This window comes from Octodon degus, unplaced genomic scaffold, assembly GCF_000260255.1.
Source record: "Octodon degus isolate 3935 unplaced genomic scaffold, OctDeg1.0 scaffold00037, whole genome shotgun sequence".
In the NCBI taxonomy this organism is placed as follows: domain Eukaryota; kingdom Metazoa; phylum Chordata; class Mammalia; order Rodentia; family Octodontidae; genus Octodon; species Octodon degus.
Window position 1 is genome coordinate 15418728 of NW_004524613.1, and position 15794 is coordinate 15434521.

At 51.0% G+C, this 15794-nt stretch overlaps 2 protein-coding genes across 3 annotated transcripts in view; one reads left to right on the forward strand and one right to left on the reverse strand.

The window, feature by feature from the left end:
- Oser1 (oxidative stress responsive serine rich 1) overlaps nt 1–15794 on the reverse strand; it is a 90181-nt gene that overhangs the window by 52674 nt on the left and 21713 nt on the right. The window lies entirely within an intron of this gene.
- Gdap1l1 (ganglioside induced differentiation associated protein 1 like 1) overlaps nt 1–15794 on the forward strand; it is a 62748-nt gene that overhangs the window by 38670 nt on the left and 8284 nt on the right. For both annotated transcript variants that reach the window (XM_023714861.1, XM_004630923.2), the window contains 4 exons: nt 3559–3751; nt 4558–4731; nt 7459–7556; nt 8285–8399. In XM_023714861.1, coding sequence (XP_023570629.1) covers nt 3559–3751; nt 4558–4731; nt 7459–7556; nt 8285–8399 — 580 coding nt within the window. The remainder of the gene's footprint in view (nt 1–3558; nt 3752–4557; nt 4732–7458; nt 7557–8284; nt 8400–15794) is intronic.

The following is a 15794-nucleotide window of genomic DNA, read 5'->3' on the forward strand; positions in this document are numbered from 1 at the left end:
CTGACCTCACCTCCCACCCTGGCCTTGTCTGCCACAGCGCTTGGCCATGGCCCCCAGCATTGTCCCTGCTACATTTGGCCATTTTTCACTCCTGTCCCCTCACCCACAGGACAGAACTTTTGGGGCAACACCACCCACTACTATCCTTTTCTGGAGCTTACAGTGGCTCCCTGGTCCCTTCAGGAAGCAGCCAGGGTCCCACAGTGACTTCTGGCCTTACTGCAGGTTCCTACCCTGGCTGGGATTATGAATTTATGGACTCTTTTCAGAGTGTTTCCAACTAAGGTATAATGTGTAAGATTGTGAGAGAAAAAAAGGAAACCAATTATACTGAAGTACCACTATTGAAATATTTTAAAGACAAATGTGTTACATAATGATGTGTATGTTTCTGCATTAACCCATTATATAAGGCAAGCTAGTGGCAGGTCTGGCCACTGCTGTCATGCAGAAGTCGAGATGAGTGTACATATTTGGAGGTAACTGCAGCAGCTGTGAAGCAGGGCTAACACCGCCCTACTTTGTCGCCCACGTCTGCAGCAGAAGAGCACGCCTATGTCGGTTTCTACTGCTGAGAGTGGACATGCCACCTTCCAGCCCAGTCCACAGACCACCTGAGTTCATTCATGAGACCCTCAGTCTGGTTGAGTCTTGATTAAAGCCCTTGTGCGTGATCATTTCTCTTTCATTCCTGCAGTACTAGGGATCAAACCCAGCAGAGCCCTACTACTGAGCCCCAGCCCCCGCCCTCTTTAGAGACAGGGTCCACCTTAGTTGCTCAGGCTGGCTTTAAACTTGTGGTCCTCTGCCCCAGGAGCTGGGGTTACAGCCTTCGCCACCACAGCCAACTCATGGCCCTTTGAGCTGTCTCCTCCCATCTCGATGGCCTGCCCTCTCCTCTCCCTGACACTCTAATGCCCTGATGCCCTACCCTGCTCCACTGTTTTAACTGCTCATCGCCTGTCAGTCAGTCCCCTTGGGCACCAGTTTCCTTGGGTGGCGATCTGAATTTCTTTCACTGCAGTCTCCAGTTCTTGGAACGGGACCTGGCACATAGTCAGCACCCAGTGAATAAGTATTAAAAGTGATGCATTTGTAAGCCATGAGGTGTTACATAAAGAAGTTATTTGAGGGGTGAGGATATAGTTCAGTTGTAGAAAGCTTGTCCAGTATGCCTAAGGCCCTGGGTTCTATGCTTAGAACTGAAAGAGGGGGTTGCTTGATTCTGTAAACCTAAAGCTACTCTAAAAAAAAGTTCTTAATTTTTTGGGAGGGAAAAGTTATTTGTGATAAATAAACTAAGGCTCAGAGTGCCTTTTATGAAATCACACAGCAACTAAGTATGTGGGCAGAGATGCCAAGCCAGGGCTCACGTAAACATGGGCTTGGCTGGGGAGGAACAGCACCCCTGCCGCAGGGCTTCATTGACAGCTGGTTTCCAGTCACCCACAGGGAAGGTGGTTTCCTCAGGGATGGTCAAGCCTGGTCGCTTTCGGTGTCGACCACCTAAGTCTGCCTCTGGAGGCAGAGATGACAGATGGCTTTGGTGGCAGCATGCCCTTCCCTTGGACTTGGCTTCCTCTCTGGGTTCTCCTCCCCCACAGGATGGCACATGGCCCTGGTCTGCAGCTCGGCTAGAGGTGACTGTCTCCTTGGCCACCTGCCAGGGTGACCCTGTGGCTGCTCCAAGCACAGGGCTGCTGTGCTTCTGAGGACAGTTCCCTCCACAGGCGGTGGCCACAGCTAACCCCTCCCAGGAGCCCAGGGCCCTTCCAGGACAGGAGGTCAACTGTGTGACCTGCCAAGGACAGAGACCCACCTGGGTCTTCTCTGTACCCAGAGATCTCTGCATGGCCAGGTGGCTCAAGGACCCGCTGAGCCTGACTGCTGAGGCTGCAGGACCCCAGGCTGGGTGTCCACAAGGAGCTCAGAGGGTGGCTCCAGCCCTGCGCTCTGGGGCTCCTGCAGGGCACGCTCCACTGAGAGCCAGACACTCTTGCTCACACACATGCGCACTCACACCCTCACCCATGTACACCCACACCCATCGCACCCAGATCCAACAGACGCTGCTCCCAGGCTGTTCTCTGTGTAGCAGCCTGTCCCTGTCCTTGTCCCTTCCCCTGGCCCTGTCCCTCAAGGTCTCACAGCACGGCTGCAGAGCACTCTGAGGGTGGCCCAAATCCTCCTTTTGCTGATGAGGAAAAGGAGGCTCAGAGTGGGGCAGTGACAGCTCTGAGGTCACACAAGTTTGCCTTGGCTAAGCCAAGGTGTGGAGTTGGGGCTCTGCCCACCTCACCTGTGGGACTCTGGCAAATGCAGCCAATGAGGCTGTGAGTGTTGTGTTCAGGTATAAATGACCTCTCCCTCTCTACTGTCTGATAAATCAAAGGGTCACTGTGATGTATTAGCATTAACCAGGATGTGTGTGTGTGTGTGTGTGTGTGTGTGTGTGTGTGTGTGCATACACACATGCGCATGTGTGTAAGAATTGTGTCATTAGATGCTAGGACCTGTGTACTAACTCCTGAGCTGTGATTCCATCCACAACTCTTATCTCAGCCTCCACTGGTCTTGAGAACTTGCCTTCCTCACTTCACGGCAGCCACACATCAGAAAGGTCAGGCGTCTCGCCCAGGGTCACACAGCAAATAGGAAGTTGGAAGCAGAGCCAGCCTTCCATTCCAGGTCTGTCAGCCTCCAAACTCTAGTCTAATACACACAGCTAAGACACAACCCCTACTGTGTGCTGGACACCACCCCACAAGGATTAACGCAACTAATCCTCACCCTGCCCTCTGAGGGAGCGGCTGAGGGGTGGCCTACAGCAGGAGGCACAAGGAGGGAAAGCAGCTTGCAAAGTGGAGCCATCCAGCAAGGAAGAGGTACAGCTCGAGCAGCACCACCACAGTTCTGCCCCAGCCCCATGCCACCGCTCTGGGTATCTGACTCCGGTTACCGGGAGGAGAGGCTGCCTGGCCTTAGGATCCCCACTTAGGTTCACATGCTCAGAGGCCTAGCAGCACTAGGAACTGTTGCTTGCAGTTTTAAATTTGCTGCCAGACTGCTGTGCGACTTTAGGCTTTAGTTTTCTCAGGGAAAATAGGGATATCTTCCCTGTTCTGCCCTCCCACGGTGGGTGGGGCTATTATGAGCGTCCAATCAGCAATCAGGTGGGAAGGCGTTCGGAGGCACGATGGGCTCTCACATGTTCTTTTTCACTTTGCTTGTAAATATGAGAAATGTAGCTATTGATTCTGATGGTGATTAGAATTTCTGTGAATTTTCCTGGACCTACCCACCCTTGGAGGTCAGGAATCCGTCCGGAAGGGTCCATTGTAAAGCCGGCTGCGAACCCGCCAGGCAGCACCGCCATTGGAGCAGCGCAGGGCCGAGCTCTTCCTGTCCCTCCCTCCCCCAAGGTGCTCCACAGTGGGCTGAAAGCAATCATGTCCCCTCCCATGTGTGACCTCTGACCTCCCTCCCCTCACGTCCCACCCCCTTGGCAGAGGGTCCTTTGTCCGCCCGCCTTCCCCGCTCTGACCCTGGCGCCTGCAGGTGCGGCTGGTGATCGCGGAGAAGGGGCTGGCGTGTGAGGAGCGGGACGTGAGCCTACCGCAGAGCGAGCACAAGGAGCCCTGGTTCATGAGGCTCAACCTGGGCGAGGAGGTGCCCGTCATCATCCACCGTGACAACATCATCAGCGACTACGACCAGATCATCGACTACGTGGAGCGGACCTTCACGGGAGGTACGGCGCTCCCAGCATTCGGGCACAGGTTAGACAGGGTCCCAGAACACCCACTGGGGCCATGGTCAAGGACCAGTCTCCCCAAAAAGAGCCACGGGACACACGAAGGGCTCCCTGCTCCCTCCCCCCCACCCCAGGAACCACAGAGCTAGGGGCACGGCCAGACTTGGCCCAGAAACCTCCTCCCTGGCACCCTGGTGCGCCAGCCCCCTCCTCAGGATCTCTGCCCTCTCAGGCACAGCTGGACACCCACAGGCAGCATCCAGCTCCCCCAGGGAGTTCAGGGCTTAAGCAGAGCCCAGGCCCCTGAAACCCTTGAGCATAGTCAGAGCCAGGATCTTCCTGGGATCTCACAGATAGGGTCCCGGACACCTCAGAACCCACAGACACAGGCAGGACTCTGACACCCAAAACTTTCAGGGCCTGTTGTCCTCATTCTCCTTTTGGTTGACAGATGCAGTGTGAAAGAAGGAAGGAGCTCACCAGCGCTCTCTAGGCGCTGCATCCAACCCTACCACTGCAAAGGGAAAAAAATAACAGGAATTTATCAATGATTCCAAATCAAAGAGTCGAGGCTTCTAGTCTCTTGAGATCAAGTGACACTGGTCACAGACCCTACTTGGTCTTTGACAGAGATGAGAGAAGCCAGCCCTGGAGGATAGGTGGGCATAGCACAGTGAGGAGAGGCATCCTGGGTGCCCCCGGGGCCTCACTCAGCAGTGGCTGAGTCCTGGGAAGTGGGTGGGTCTGGGGCCTCTGGGAAGGGTGCTTTGGGGTCCGGTGCTAGCCCTGGTGCTGCTCTGCAGAGCACGTGGTGGCCCTGATGCCCGAGGCAGGCAGCCCACAGCACGCGCGGGTGCTGCAGTACCGGGAGCTGCTGGACGCGCTGCCCATGGATGCCTACACACATGGCTGCATCCTGCACCCTGAGCTCACCACTGACTCCATGATCCCCAAGTACGCCACGGCCGAGATCCGCAGTGAGTGCCGGGGCGGGCAGAGCCTCGCTCTGTGGACTGAGTCTCCTCTCTGCACCCTGCCCTCCCATGCCAGGGCCGCCTCCTTGTTCTCTCTCTCTCCCTCTCCCTGGTCTTTATTCTACCCCTCGCTTTGTGCCCGGGGTCTCTGTTTTTCTCTCTTCCATTCCCTATCCATCTTGCTCATCCTGTTGCTTACCGAACTTGCCTCTCCCTCTCCGGCAGTCTCTCATCCCCCACCCTGAGACCCTATGCTTGTCCTGTCACCCTACAGAGGCTATTGCTTTCAGCTCTCCAGAAGTTTTTGTTGTCTGGAGGATCTGGGGACCTCTCAAAGTAATCCCATCTTGGGGCCAGCCAAATAGCTCAGCGGATTAAAGCACCTGCTTGGGGGCTTGGGGTTCGATCCCCGGGCCTGCTGTGCTGCCCCCTCCCCTGGGGTGCACTGAGATTGAGACTGGGCATGGTTGGTATGTGCCTGTAATCCCAGCTCTTGGGAGGCTGTAAACAGGAGAACTGGGGCTGGGGAGATGGCTCAATAGAATAAGTGCTTGCCTGGCAAGCACAAGGACCTGAGTTGAATACCTGGTTCCACGACCCCCACCCCCAGAAAAAAACCCAAACAAACAGGAGAATCACTATGAGTCCAATCTGGTAGTGAGACACTAAACACCTTGTATACCCTTCCCTAAAATACAAAACAAACAAACAAAAACCAAAGTAATCCCATCTCTAAGTAGGCTGAGGCAAGAGGATTCCAAGTGTAAGGCTAGCCTTGGCTACATAGTGAGTTCAAGGCCAGCCTGAACTATGTAGCAAGATTTTGTCCCAAGAAACCAAAAATGTTTTTCTCATCTAGTCCAACCAGTGTGATGAGGGCAACATGGAGGGTGGGAAGCACTGAAGATGTCCATCCCAGCCCCTGGGGTCATGGTGACATCCAAGGATGAGGGGGAACCATGCCATGTTCTGGGCTGGGACAGGCATGGTGGGCAGGAGCTGAAGGACATGACCATGGTGGCAGTGTAGCTCAAGGGTGTGGCAGGGCTCCTGTATGACACAGGTAAGCAGGTCTGGCAGAAGAGGCATTTCATGCAGACCACAGTGGAGAAAGTATGCCGGGCAATGGCAGGGGCAGCTCTGTGTCTTAGGAAGATAACTCCTCTCGGGGGAGGCAGATGCCCCAGTTGTGACCTAGATGGGCAGCAATGGTGGCCTGGCCTTGGGGGAGTAGTCTCAAGGGCTTTTGGGATAAGGTGCTTCCCTTGACCCATCCTGAGCCATCTGAAGGGACTCAGAAGGTAGAAGGGTCAAAAGCACACTCCTTCCTTTGAGGGAGAATCTCAGATTCCAGCCCAGATGGGAAGGGAGACTTCACAGGGAACAGAGGAGGCAGAAGCCCCTCAGTCCAACCCCCCAGTTGGTCCAAGGTCTTCTCTTGGCCTGGACTACCCTTCTGAAGTCTACAGAGAGCCATGTGGGCAGCCCCTGGGGACAGGCAAAAGGGAAGACATACTTGACCTTCACATTCATAAAACATCAATGAGACTTAATATAGCCCCAGAGCTGGGAAAGGCGGAGCTGTTTACTGGGAAATGCATCGGGCTGGAGATGGGCTGGTGGGTGGTGGACCCCAGAGGGCAGGAACTAAAGGACCACAGCATCTCCCTCCCTCCCTCCTTCCATTCTTTCCCTCCATACTCACTGCACTCCTACTTGGTGCCAGGACTGGGTTGGCCTTTAAAGGGGACCCAGAAGAATCTGCTGTAGCCCTTCTCTGCAGAAGCTCACACACCAGAGGGAGAAACACATTCAGAGACAACTACATTAATATCAGTTTCCCTCTTCAGCAGGCGAGTACAGGCCATGCACTGCACAAGGGCAGGGCGACTGTTCTGTAGACCATGGGTGAATGAAATTGTGCCAAGGTAGCATAGCTAGTGTGTGTGTGCGTTCTTCTGCAGAAGTCTGTGAAGTACGCTGGGGACAACGGAACAGGAGGTCTGATCCTCTTCGGATCAGGGAGGTTTCATGGAGGAGGTGAAGGGTGAGAAGGTGAAGAGGGGAAATAAACAGACCCTGCAGGCCCCATGAAGGGACACTACCTGAGGGCAGGGAACAGCAGGCCTGGGATGTGTATGAGGAAGGTGTTGCCACGGAGCTGAGAGGACAGAGGTGACTGGGGGTCTACACTAAGTGAGAATCAGAGGGTTGGGTGAGAAGGCAAGGTAAGAAGAGATCGGAGAAGGGCTGAGGAGGGTGTTGGGCATCTGGGGCTGAGCTGAGGCCCCCTGGAGCTGAGAACATATCTGAGCCCGGCTTGGCCTTGTGGGGGGAGGGGAGCTGGGAAGAGGATGCAATCCTGGCTTATAGTTCTATTTCTGGCATCTCCATGCATCCGCAAGGGCAGAGGCTCCTCTGCACTGAGCTTTATTGGCCCCCTTGCACCCCAGGCAGCAACTGTCTGGTCCCACAGCTTTGTGTTCATCACCAAGGGTCACACAGCATCACAGAAACTCTGGAATGCATCTATGCCTCCCTCTAGCCTGAGCTTCAGCAGGCAGCCTCTCTTCCATCCTGTGTTACAGCCCACAGGACTCATTGTACGCTGGCTGTGGGTACTGTCCCTTCCTTGACCCGTGTTTGGATGGACTGACTCCCAGCCATGTGGGGGAGGGGATACGGAAGCACCAGGTATCAGAGATGGAACCTTTTCTATTCTTTGCCCAGGACACTTAGCCAATGCCACCACAGACCTCATGAAACTGGACCATGAAGAGGAGCCACAGCTGTCTGAGCCCTACCTTTCTAAACAAAAGAAGCTCATGGTGAGTGTCCCCACCTGCTGGACCTCTTTCTCACCTTCCTCTCCACAGAAAGGAAAGATGGAAGGAAGCTGGTGACATTGAGAATCAGCTAAAGGTTTGAGGTGGAAAACCACAGGCTTGCTTTTTCTCCTCTGTCATTTGCTGTCGCTCTGACCTTGGGCAAGCCACTGTCACTTTGAGCCCTTATGTCTTAGGCTGTGTCTCTGTAAGTGAGCATTAGACACAGGTACCAGGATAAGGAGATATCGAGTAGCCCAGTAAGGACCAGAGGGATAGAGAAGAGGGAACAGCCACTCTTTGTAACCTCATGGGAAGCTCTGGAGCATAAAAGGATCACACAGTTCATCCACCCTGTGGCCAGTACTCAGCCACTAATACCCTGGTATTGGCTGGTATTGGCTGCAAACTGCCTGTCGGGTAGGGAGTTACCTCCCCCACGTTTCTGATCGAGGCAGCTCCGCATTGGCTTAGAACAACTCTCTAGAGAAGCGCAACCATGAGCTCCTGGCAGGGGTGCTACTAGCAACTGGAGGTGCGAGTGTGCCAGCCCCATGGCCGAGCTCTGAGCAGAATGACCAAGCTCATCAGACTGGTGTACGCACCAGAGAAAGCGCTTTTCATGTGGAGCCTAAGTTTGCAGAAAGGAGCTAGGGTAAGGTTCCCTTCCCTGGATAGCCTGACTTCAGTGAGGCCAATTCAGTTTTTGACCCCTGCCTTTCCTGCCACAGGCCAAGATCTTGGAGCACGACGATGTGAGCTACCTGAAGAAGATCCTTGGGGAGCTGGCCATGGTGCTGGACCAGATCGAGGCTGAACTGGAGAAAAGGAAACTCGAGAATGAGGGTGGGTGCCAGCCTGGGGTGGGTGGGGCTGTAGCCCTTGCCTACTCTATCCTGTCTGTGCAGGCCTAGCCTCTTTTCCCTCCAGAGAGTTCAGACCTATCACCTTTCTGGACTTTCCTTTCCTATATATAAAGTGAGGATAATAATAGGACACTTCTCAGAGCTGTGGAGGCACTGTATGACGTACACGCAGCATGCTTAAATCCCAGGGCTTAGTATGTAGCAAGAACTTAATAAAGGCTGGGGACAAGAATATAGCAGCGGAGGTTGTGACCACTTACCCACCACATCACCTCACCTTGCCCCATGCAAGAATGCATTATGCCTCCTGCAGCAGCCAGATATCAAATCTCATCCAGAATCTTCAGCATTGGCCCTTCCTGCTCTTGAGCAGCAGGTCCCTGATCAGACATAGCAGCCCCCCATCTGCCCCACACCTTGACTGCTGTCACCCCTTCAGCTCGAGTTCTTGTTCCATTCCATTCAGCTCCACTGGCCTGTGGCCAGCATCTTTGCATCAGCCCATATTCCCATCTCATTCAGAACATTTCAAGCTTGCTCTGTGTTCAAAGCCCCATTTTGATCCCAACATAGGAAATGTTTGGAGCATGTGCAGCATGCTTCCTGCACAGGTGCCCACATGCACGGGAGCTGCAGAACATGTCTGAAAACATGGGTCTAGATCAGACGCATGCCTGTGATCCCAGCTATTTCAGAATCATTAAGCCTTTCTGGAAAAAGCATGGTATGGCTGAGTATCTCGAGGAATCTTCTTGTTTCTATCAGAGGGTACCATTAAGAAGAGCTCTCAAGGAACAAAAGTGTGGGAGGCCAAGGCTGGGCTTGGCAAACAGAATCTCAGCTCTGTCCTTCTCTGGTTGGTCATCTTGAACTTGAGAATTACACCATTTCCTTATGTATAAGTTTGTCAGGGCTGACAAAACAAAACCCCACAGACAGGGTGGCTTAAACAGCAGAATCCTACTGCATTACAGTCCTGGAGGCTGGAAGCCCAAGTTCTAGGTGTCAGCAGGGCTAGTTTCATCAGAGGCCTCTCCCTGACTTGTCAATGGCATTTTGTCACTGTGTCCTCACATGTCCTGGTGTCTCTGGGTGTCCTGTGTCTTCTTAGGAGTACTCAGTCAGACTGAGTCAGAAGCCACACTGGCATCTTCATTGTTTTGTACCAAGAATTGAACTCAGCACTTTGCACTTGCCAGGCAGGTGCTTGTGCCACCGAACTATATCCTCAGCCCTTAGCGTCCTCAATTTGACTTAATCATCTCTTTAAAGGCTACATCTCCAAATACTGCCAAATTCTCTGATACTGAGTTAGGACTTCAACATATGAATTTGAAAGGGGACTAAATTTAGCTCCATCTACATTTGTATAAAAAATTTTGGCAACTTTATTGCTTTTATTGGTTTGTTTTTGTGATGGAGTCTTGATAAGTTTGCCGGGCTGGCCTTGAACTGGCAATTTTCTCATCTCAGCCTCCCAAGCAGCCAGGATTACAAGTGTACACCATCGTGCCCGACACAACTTGTATATTTAACAGCACTTACTGTGTGTCAGGCACGGTTCTGAGTTTCATATGTTTCAACTCCCTACAGTGCTAGGAGTTAGATACTATTAGTGGTCCCACTTAACTGATGAGGATGAGACTCAGAGAGGTCCAGTAGCTTTCCCAGAGTCACACAGGGAGAAGTGGTGGAGCTGGATTCAGATTCTAGCTCACAGAGTCCATGATCTTAGACACTTTCTGTACCTCTTCTGTCCTTAGAGGGCTGAGAATATGAGTGCCTGCCTTCTGGGGCTGTGGTGAGGATCAGCAAGGAAATGCTGGTCCTTCTACATTTCTTGAGTAGGCACAGCTTGTTGTCTGGCATGCAAGGGGCACTGTCTGCACACGTTAGTTGCTGCTGCAATCATGGGAGACACCGGGTCTGACTAGACAGGGCCAGAGTCGATGGTCCAGAGGAGAGCTTGGGACTTGCATTCCCAAAGGGTTCCGACATGGGCCCTGATCCCCTTTGTGTTGGTCCTGAGGTCTTCTGAGATGAGGCAGCATTGCACTGCCCCATGGTGTGATGACTGGAGCTGTCATGAGGCAGAAATGTGGTTGGTCCTTGTGTCCTTGGGAAGTGAGAAGGCATCAGAGCCCAAGGAAGAGGCTGTGGGCCTCAAAGCTCTGACTGACTGGGCCCATATGGCCCCTTTTTTGTGGGCCAGAAAAGGTTGAGGAACTCTTTTTTTTTTTTGCAGTACCAGGGATTGAACTCTGGACCCTGCGCTTGCCAGACAAGTACTTATTCTACTGAGCTATCTCCCCAACCCAAGTTGAGGAACTCTTGTGATGTCACAGTTAAGGCTCCAAGCATGGGGCAGATGCTATTCATGCATATTCTACTCAGCCACCTCCTAGCTCTGTGGCCTTGTAGAATTTACTTCACCCCTCTGAGGTCATCTGCAAAATGGGAATAATAACAGACTAATTCACAGCAGGGGTGTGAGGACCTACGAAGACCATGAGCACTGGGAGCTTTGCATAATGCCTGACTCCAGACAAAATGTTCTGGAAATAGAAAGCTTTTTAAAAAAACTTTTGGTATTTTTCATTCTTATTCAAGTACTTGTGGAACATCTATGTGACAAGTCCTAGGAGTAAAATTGTGAGCAAAAATAGGATACTGGTTTTTTGTTTTTTGTTTGTTTTTTTTTTTGTGGAACCGGGGATTGAACTCAGGCTCTTGAGCTTGCCAGGCAAGTGCTTATTCTACTGAGCCATCTCCCTGGTCCCAATACTGTTCTTCTTGAGGAATTTGTGGTCTTGGGGAAGAAAAAGACATTAATCAAATGATCCCATTAGTAAACGCAAAATTACAAACAGTGACACTGAGTGTTAAGATCGAAACTCTGAGGACTGATTTAGAGATAACAATACACAATGTATTAACCACTGTTGCCCTCCTATTATTATTATTTTTTTTTTTTTATTGTACCAGGGATCAAACTCAGGACTTATTCCACTGAGCTATCTCTCCAGCCCCCTCATATTATTTTGTTTTGAAATTTTGTTTGTGTTTTACTCTTTAAAAAAAAAAAAGGTCAAGAGTAAAATAGGGGGTCTGGTGAGATGGCTCAGTGGTCTAAAGCACCTATTTGGAAAAAGCTTAGCAAAGCACAGGGACCGCGGTTCAATCCCCCAGCACCACATGCCAGCCAGCCCCGCCCCCTAATGGGCTGAGCTGCCCCCCCCCACACACACACATGCATAAATAAAATTTTAAAAAAAAAAGAGTAAAATAGGCAGGAGTCAGGAATGCAGCTCACAGATGGAGCGCTTGCCTAGTATGAAGTAGCACCCTGTCCCCACTACACTGAAAGAGAGAGAGAGTCAGACAGACAGACAGACAGACAGACAGACAGACAGACATGGGCACAACAATTACATAATGCTTCTCTGACAAGGTGACATTCCAAGTGAGACTGGAAGGATGAGGAGGAGCCTAGGCAGTGAGCTACTACCCCAACTGAAAGGATGTGTGGAGGTGGAAGAGATCGAGGGTCTCTCAGCTGCTGGGCAGTGCATGCTGAAGGGAAGGCTGGGAGTGAGAGCAGAGACAGTGAGTGAGGCCCAGGTGAAATCACAGGCTGAGCCTGTACTGTAAGGACTATGTTTCTACTGGGGGCAGTACGAGGCCCTTGGAGGCTTGGAGAAGGGGATTATGTCTGTTAGCTTTGCAGTACAATAGACCATTCCAAGTCTGAGTGATTTAAAAGAATCATTTTTGGTTCATGATTTGTGGCTTGGCAGTACACTGTGGGCTTGTCTTGTCTGGGAGGCTTGTCTGCCCCTTGGAGTGACTTGCTCAACTCCTAGTTTCAAGCAGCAGCATAAAGCGGCCTTGCTGGCCCATCTAGGGTTGGCTGGTGCAGCCCAGCCCATAGAAGCAATGGGGCTGCCTATGCAGCACCCAAGCCAGGCTCCTTCAGACAGTGGTGGGTGCAAGGTGACTGAGAGTGGCTAGAGCACAAAGATCAGAAACCAAACCCTCTGCCAACCTCTGCTGCAGTCGCTGTTACTCAAGTCCCATGGGCTACAGCAAGTAACCTGGGAGAGCCCAGATTAAAGAGCCACCAGGTCAGCCTCCTGGGGCAGAGACTGCAGAGAAGGGGACGGGGCCTAGAGGGGTGCGCAGAGGCCTGAGGCTTTGGACAGGCACAGAGGACTACAGGGAGACTGGCCTTGGGGTAGGCCCACATCATCAGTGGGGTGAGGGAAGGCAGAGGCATGTGCCTGGACCTTGCAGGTTTTGTGGTACAGACTGAAGGATCCTTGTCTGATGGCTATTTTCTGAATGAAGCATGAGGCGATGTCATCAGCTGAGAGGGATCTGGGAGAGGGTTTGAGCGGTGTAAGAGGAAAATATAAAAAGACATCCAGGTATCTGCAGGAGTGGGGAAGTGGGCCTACTCAAAAAATGAAACAGGACCCTGGCAGTGCCGAGGGCCCTCCCAGGCTTTGCCGTCCTGAACTTGGCAATGTACGGACAGCTCCATGTTGAGAGTCTGCTTCAGGCTCAGCTGGCAGAGAAGTGCTGAGTATGCTTCATCTGGGCCTGGAGCTTTGCAAAAGGGGTGTGCAGCTGGGCGAGAGGAGGGGTAAGGCCAGGAGATCAGGCCTCTGGAGCCACACCAGCCTGACACCCAGGCTTGCACACATAGGTGGTCTCACGGAGTGTCACCTGTGTACACACAGGTACTCCTTGCACACATCTATTCTCCATATTTGCTGGAGAATAGTCAGAGGCATGTGCTGCACTGACACAGGTGGTGAACCACACCAGGTGGACATCACACCCACATGTGTAAATACCCACATGCATACGAACAGTTGGTGCATAGACCTGTGTTGGAGATCTGAGATAAACCTACAGACCATGTAGGACAGACTCATGGATAGTCACACAGACACCCAAGGAAAGTATGTACCTTCTGGAAGGGCATGGGGATATGGGGATACATGCTATGTCCATGCTCATTTGTACGTGGAAAAGAGTACCGTAAGACAATGGTTAGGAGCACAGCCTCTGGACCAGATGGCTTGGATTTCACTCTAGGCTCTGCTCTGCCACTACCAGCTGCATGGGTTTGGCCAAGGTACTTAACCTATTTGTGCCTTGATTTCCTTACTTGTAGAATGGGACTAATAATCACACCTACCTAGATTGTTGGGGCTTACAAGAACTATACCATACTCTGGGGCGTCTGCCACCCATTGGTTGTCCTTTCTCTCCTGACTGTCTGATTTTTCCTTGCTGCCCAGTCTTTAAACTGTGCAGGGCTCCAGGGCTCGAGCGTGGTCCCATTCTCGAGCCCGTGTACACTTGCTCACTTGCTGACACCATGTAGTCTGTAGCTGAGGGAGGCCAGGCCTTGGTTCTGCCCCTTCCACTGCCCCCTCTTCATGGAGCTCACCTCCCCAGTACCTCAAAGAGTCCTTTGATCATCACCAGGAGCACCTCCCTGCCTGTAGTACCTCTCCCCCTTTGTCCTGCATCATTATGCTTATGTTGCCAAACCTCAGGTCTGGTTCAACCCAACACACTGTCCACTCAACACCCATACCTCTGACCATAAGACGGCCCTGAGTATGGCTAGGAGGACTCACTTGGAACGTGTGAAACTAGCCTCAGGTAACCATCATGCTGACTCTCCCAGGCACTTTCCAGGTCACTCCTTTGTCCTCCACCCCCAACACTTCCCCCAATCCCCTCACAACTGATCTCTTTCTTTGTGTGTCACTGAGAAAATCAAAGCATCAGGAAGAGGTCTTCATAACTACCTACCATTGGTCGTAGTGTCTACACACATGGTATCTTACAATCCCAAAATGCATCTTTGTTAAATCACACCTTGCTATCCCTGAATTTGGAATGTTTCTTACAATGCATAGTGTATTTATCTCTCTTGTTTTTGGGTGGGCATCTTACAACTAGTGGCAACTTAAGTTGAATGACACACAGCAGTGTGCACTGCCTTGTACCAAGGGTGAACTGTCCTTGAACTGGTGAAGACCGGACCCTTCGCTAGTGCATTGGATCCCATCCGTGCTCTTCCACTCAAGGACACACGAGGGATTCCTGCTACTCCATCCTACAGCACCATTTCCCCTTCTATGATGGATCATTTCCATCCACATTCTTCTTTATTCAACCCAACTTATAGAGCCTTTCTTGACCTAGCTCACACTGTTGGCCTATCCTTCCCATTCCAGCAAAACTTGGAAAACTTATCTTTGCTCACCATCTGCAACTTCTCTCCTCCCTTTTGTTCTTGAACTTCCAACCAAGCTTTCATCATCAGCATTCTATTCCAGTGGCTCTTGTCAAGGTCACAAGTCATTAAATGCAATTGCCAGTGTCTCAGGCCTGGTCTGATTTGACCTTTACATGGTATCGGAACATGGCCAGACACTCTCTAAGAACACCTTCTTAACTCAGGTTCAGAGACACCATACTTCTTAACCCCCCTTATACTAAGTGTTAATACTGGCCTCTTGTATTGAATTTTCATTTTATTAGTACACATCCTTGTACATAATGATTATGTTCATTCTAGGGAAGGCTAGGATATATACAGAACATGTCTTAATTCTCTTTTTTCTCCTTTCCCTCCCCTTCCTCCTCCTTCTACCTCTAGGTCCCCTTTCCATGTATAAAAATCTATCTCCATGTTTCCTATTGTCTGACTTTTCCTTTGGACTTAAATTATTTATAATTTGCAGCCAGGCATAGCGGTGCATCCCTATAATTGTAGCACTTAGGGAGGTGGTGACAGGAGGGCGGCAGCAAGTTCAAAGCCAGTCTGGGCTACACAGTGAGTTCAAGGCCAGCCTGAACTATCTAATAAGACCCTGTGTCAAAAAAATAATAATAATAATTTTTTTGCGTGAAAACTTTGTAAGAGAAGTTATAGTTAAGCTTTGGTGTCTGTTTTATTTCACATTATGGTCTCTAGTGCATCCATTTTCTTACAAATTCTCAAATTTGTCTTTTTATGGCAGAGTAGTACTCTACTGTATAGAAGTACTACATTTTCTTTATTCATTCATCCGTTGATGGTAGGCTGCTTCCAAGCCTTAGCTGTTATGAGTTGTGTTGCTATAGGCATGGGCATGTATGCATCACAGTAATATAATCCTTAATTCTTTTAGGAAGATAACTAGAAGAGGAACAGCCACATTGCACTTTCTCTGTTGGTTGTTTCCTTTGCTGAGCAAAAACTTCTTAATTCTACACAGTGCAGTTTGTTGATTCTTGATGTTATTTCATGTGCAATTGGAGTTCTGTTCAGAAAGTCCTTACCTGTGCCTGCGTCTCCAACAGTTTT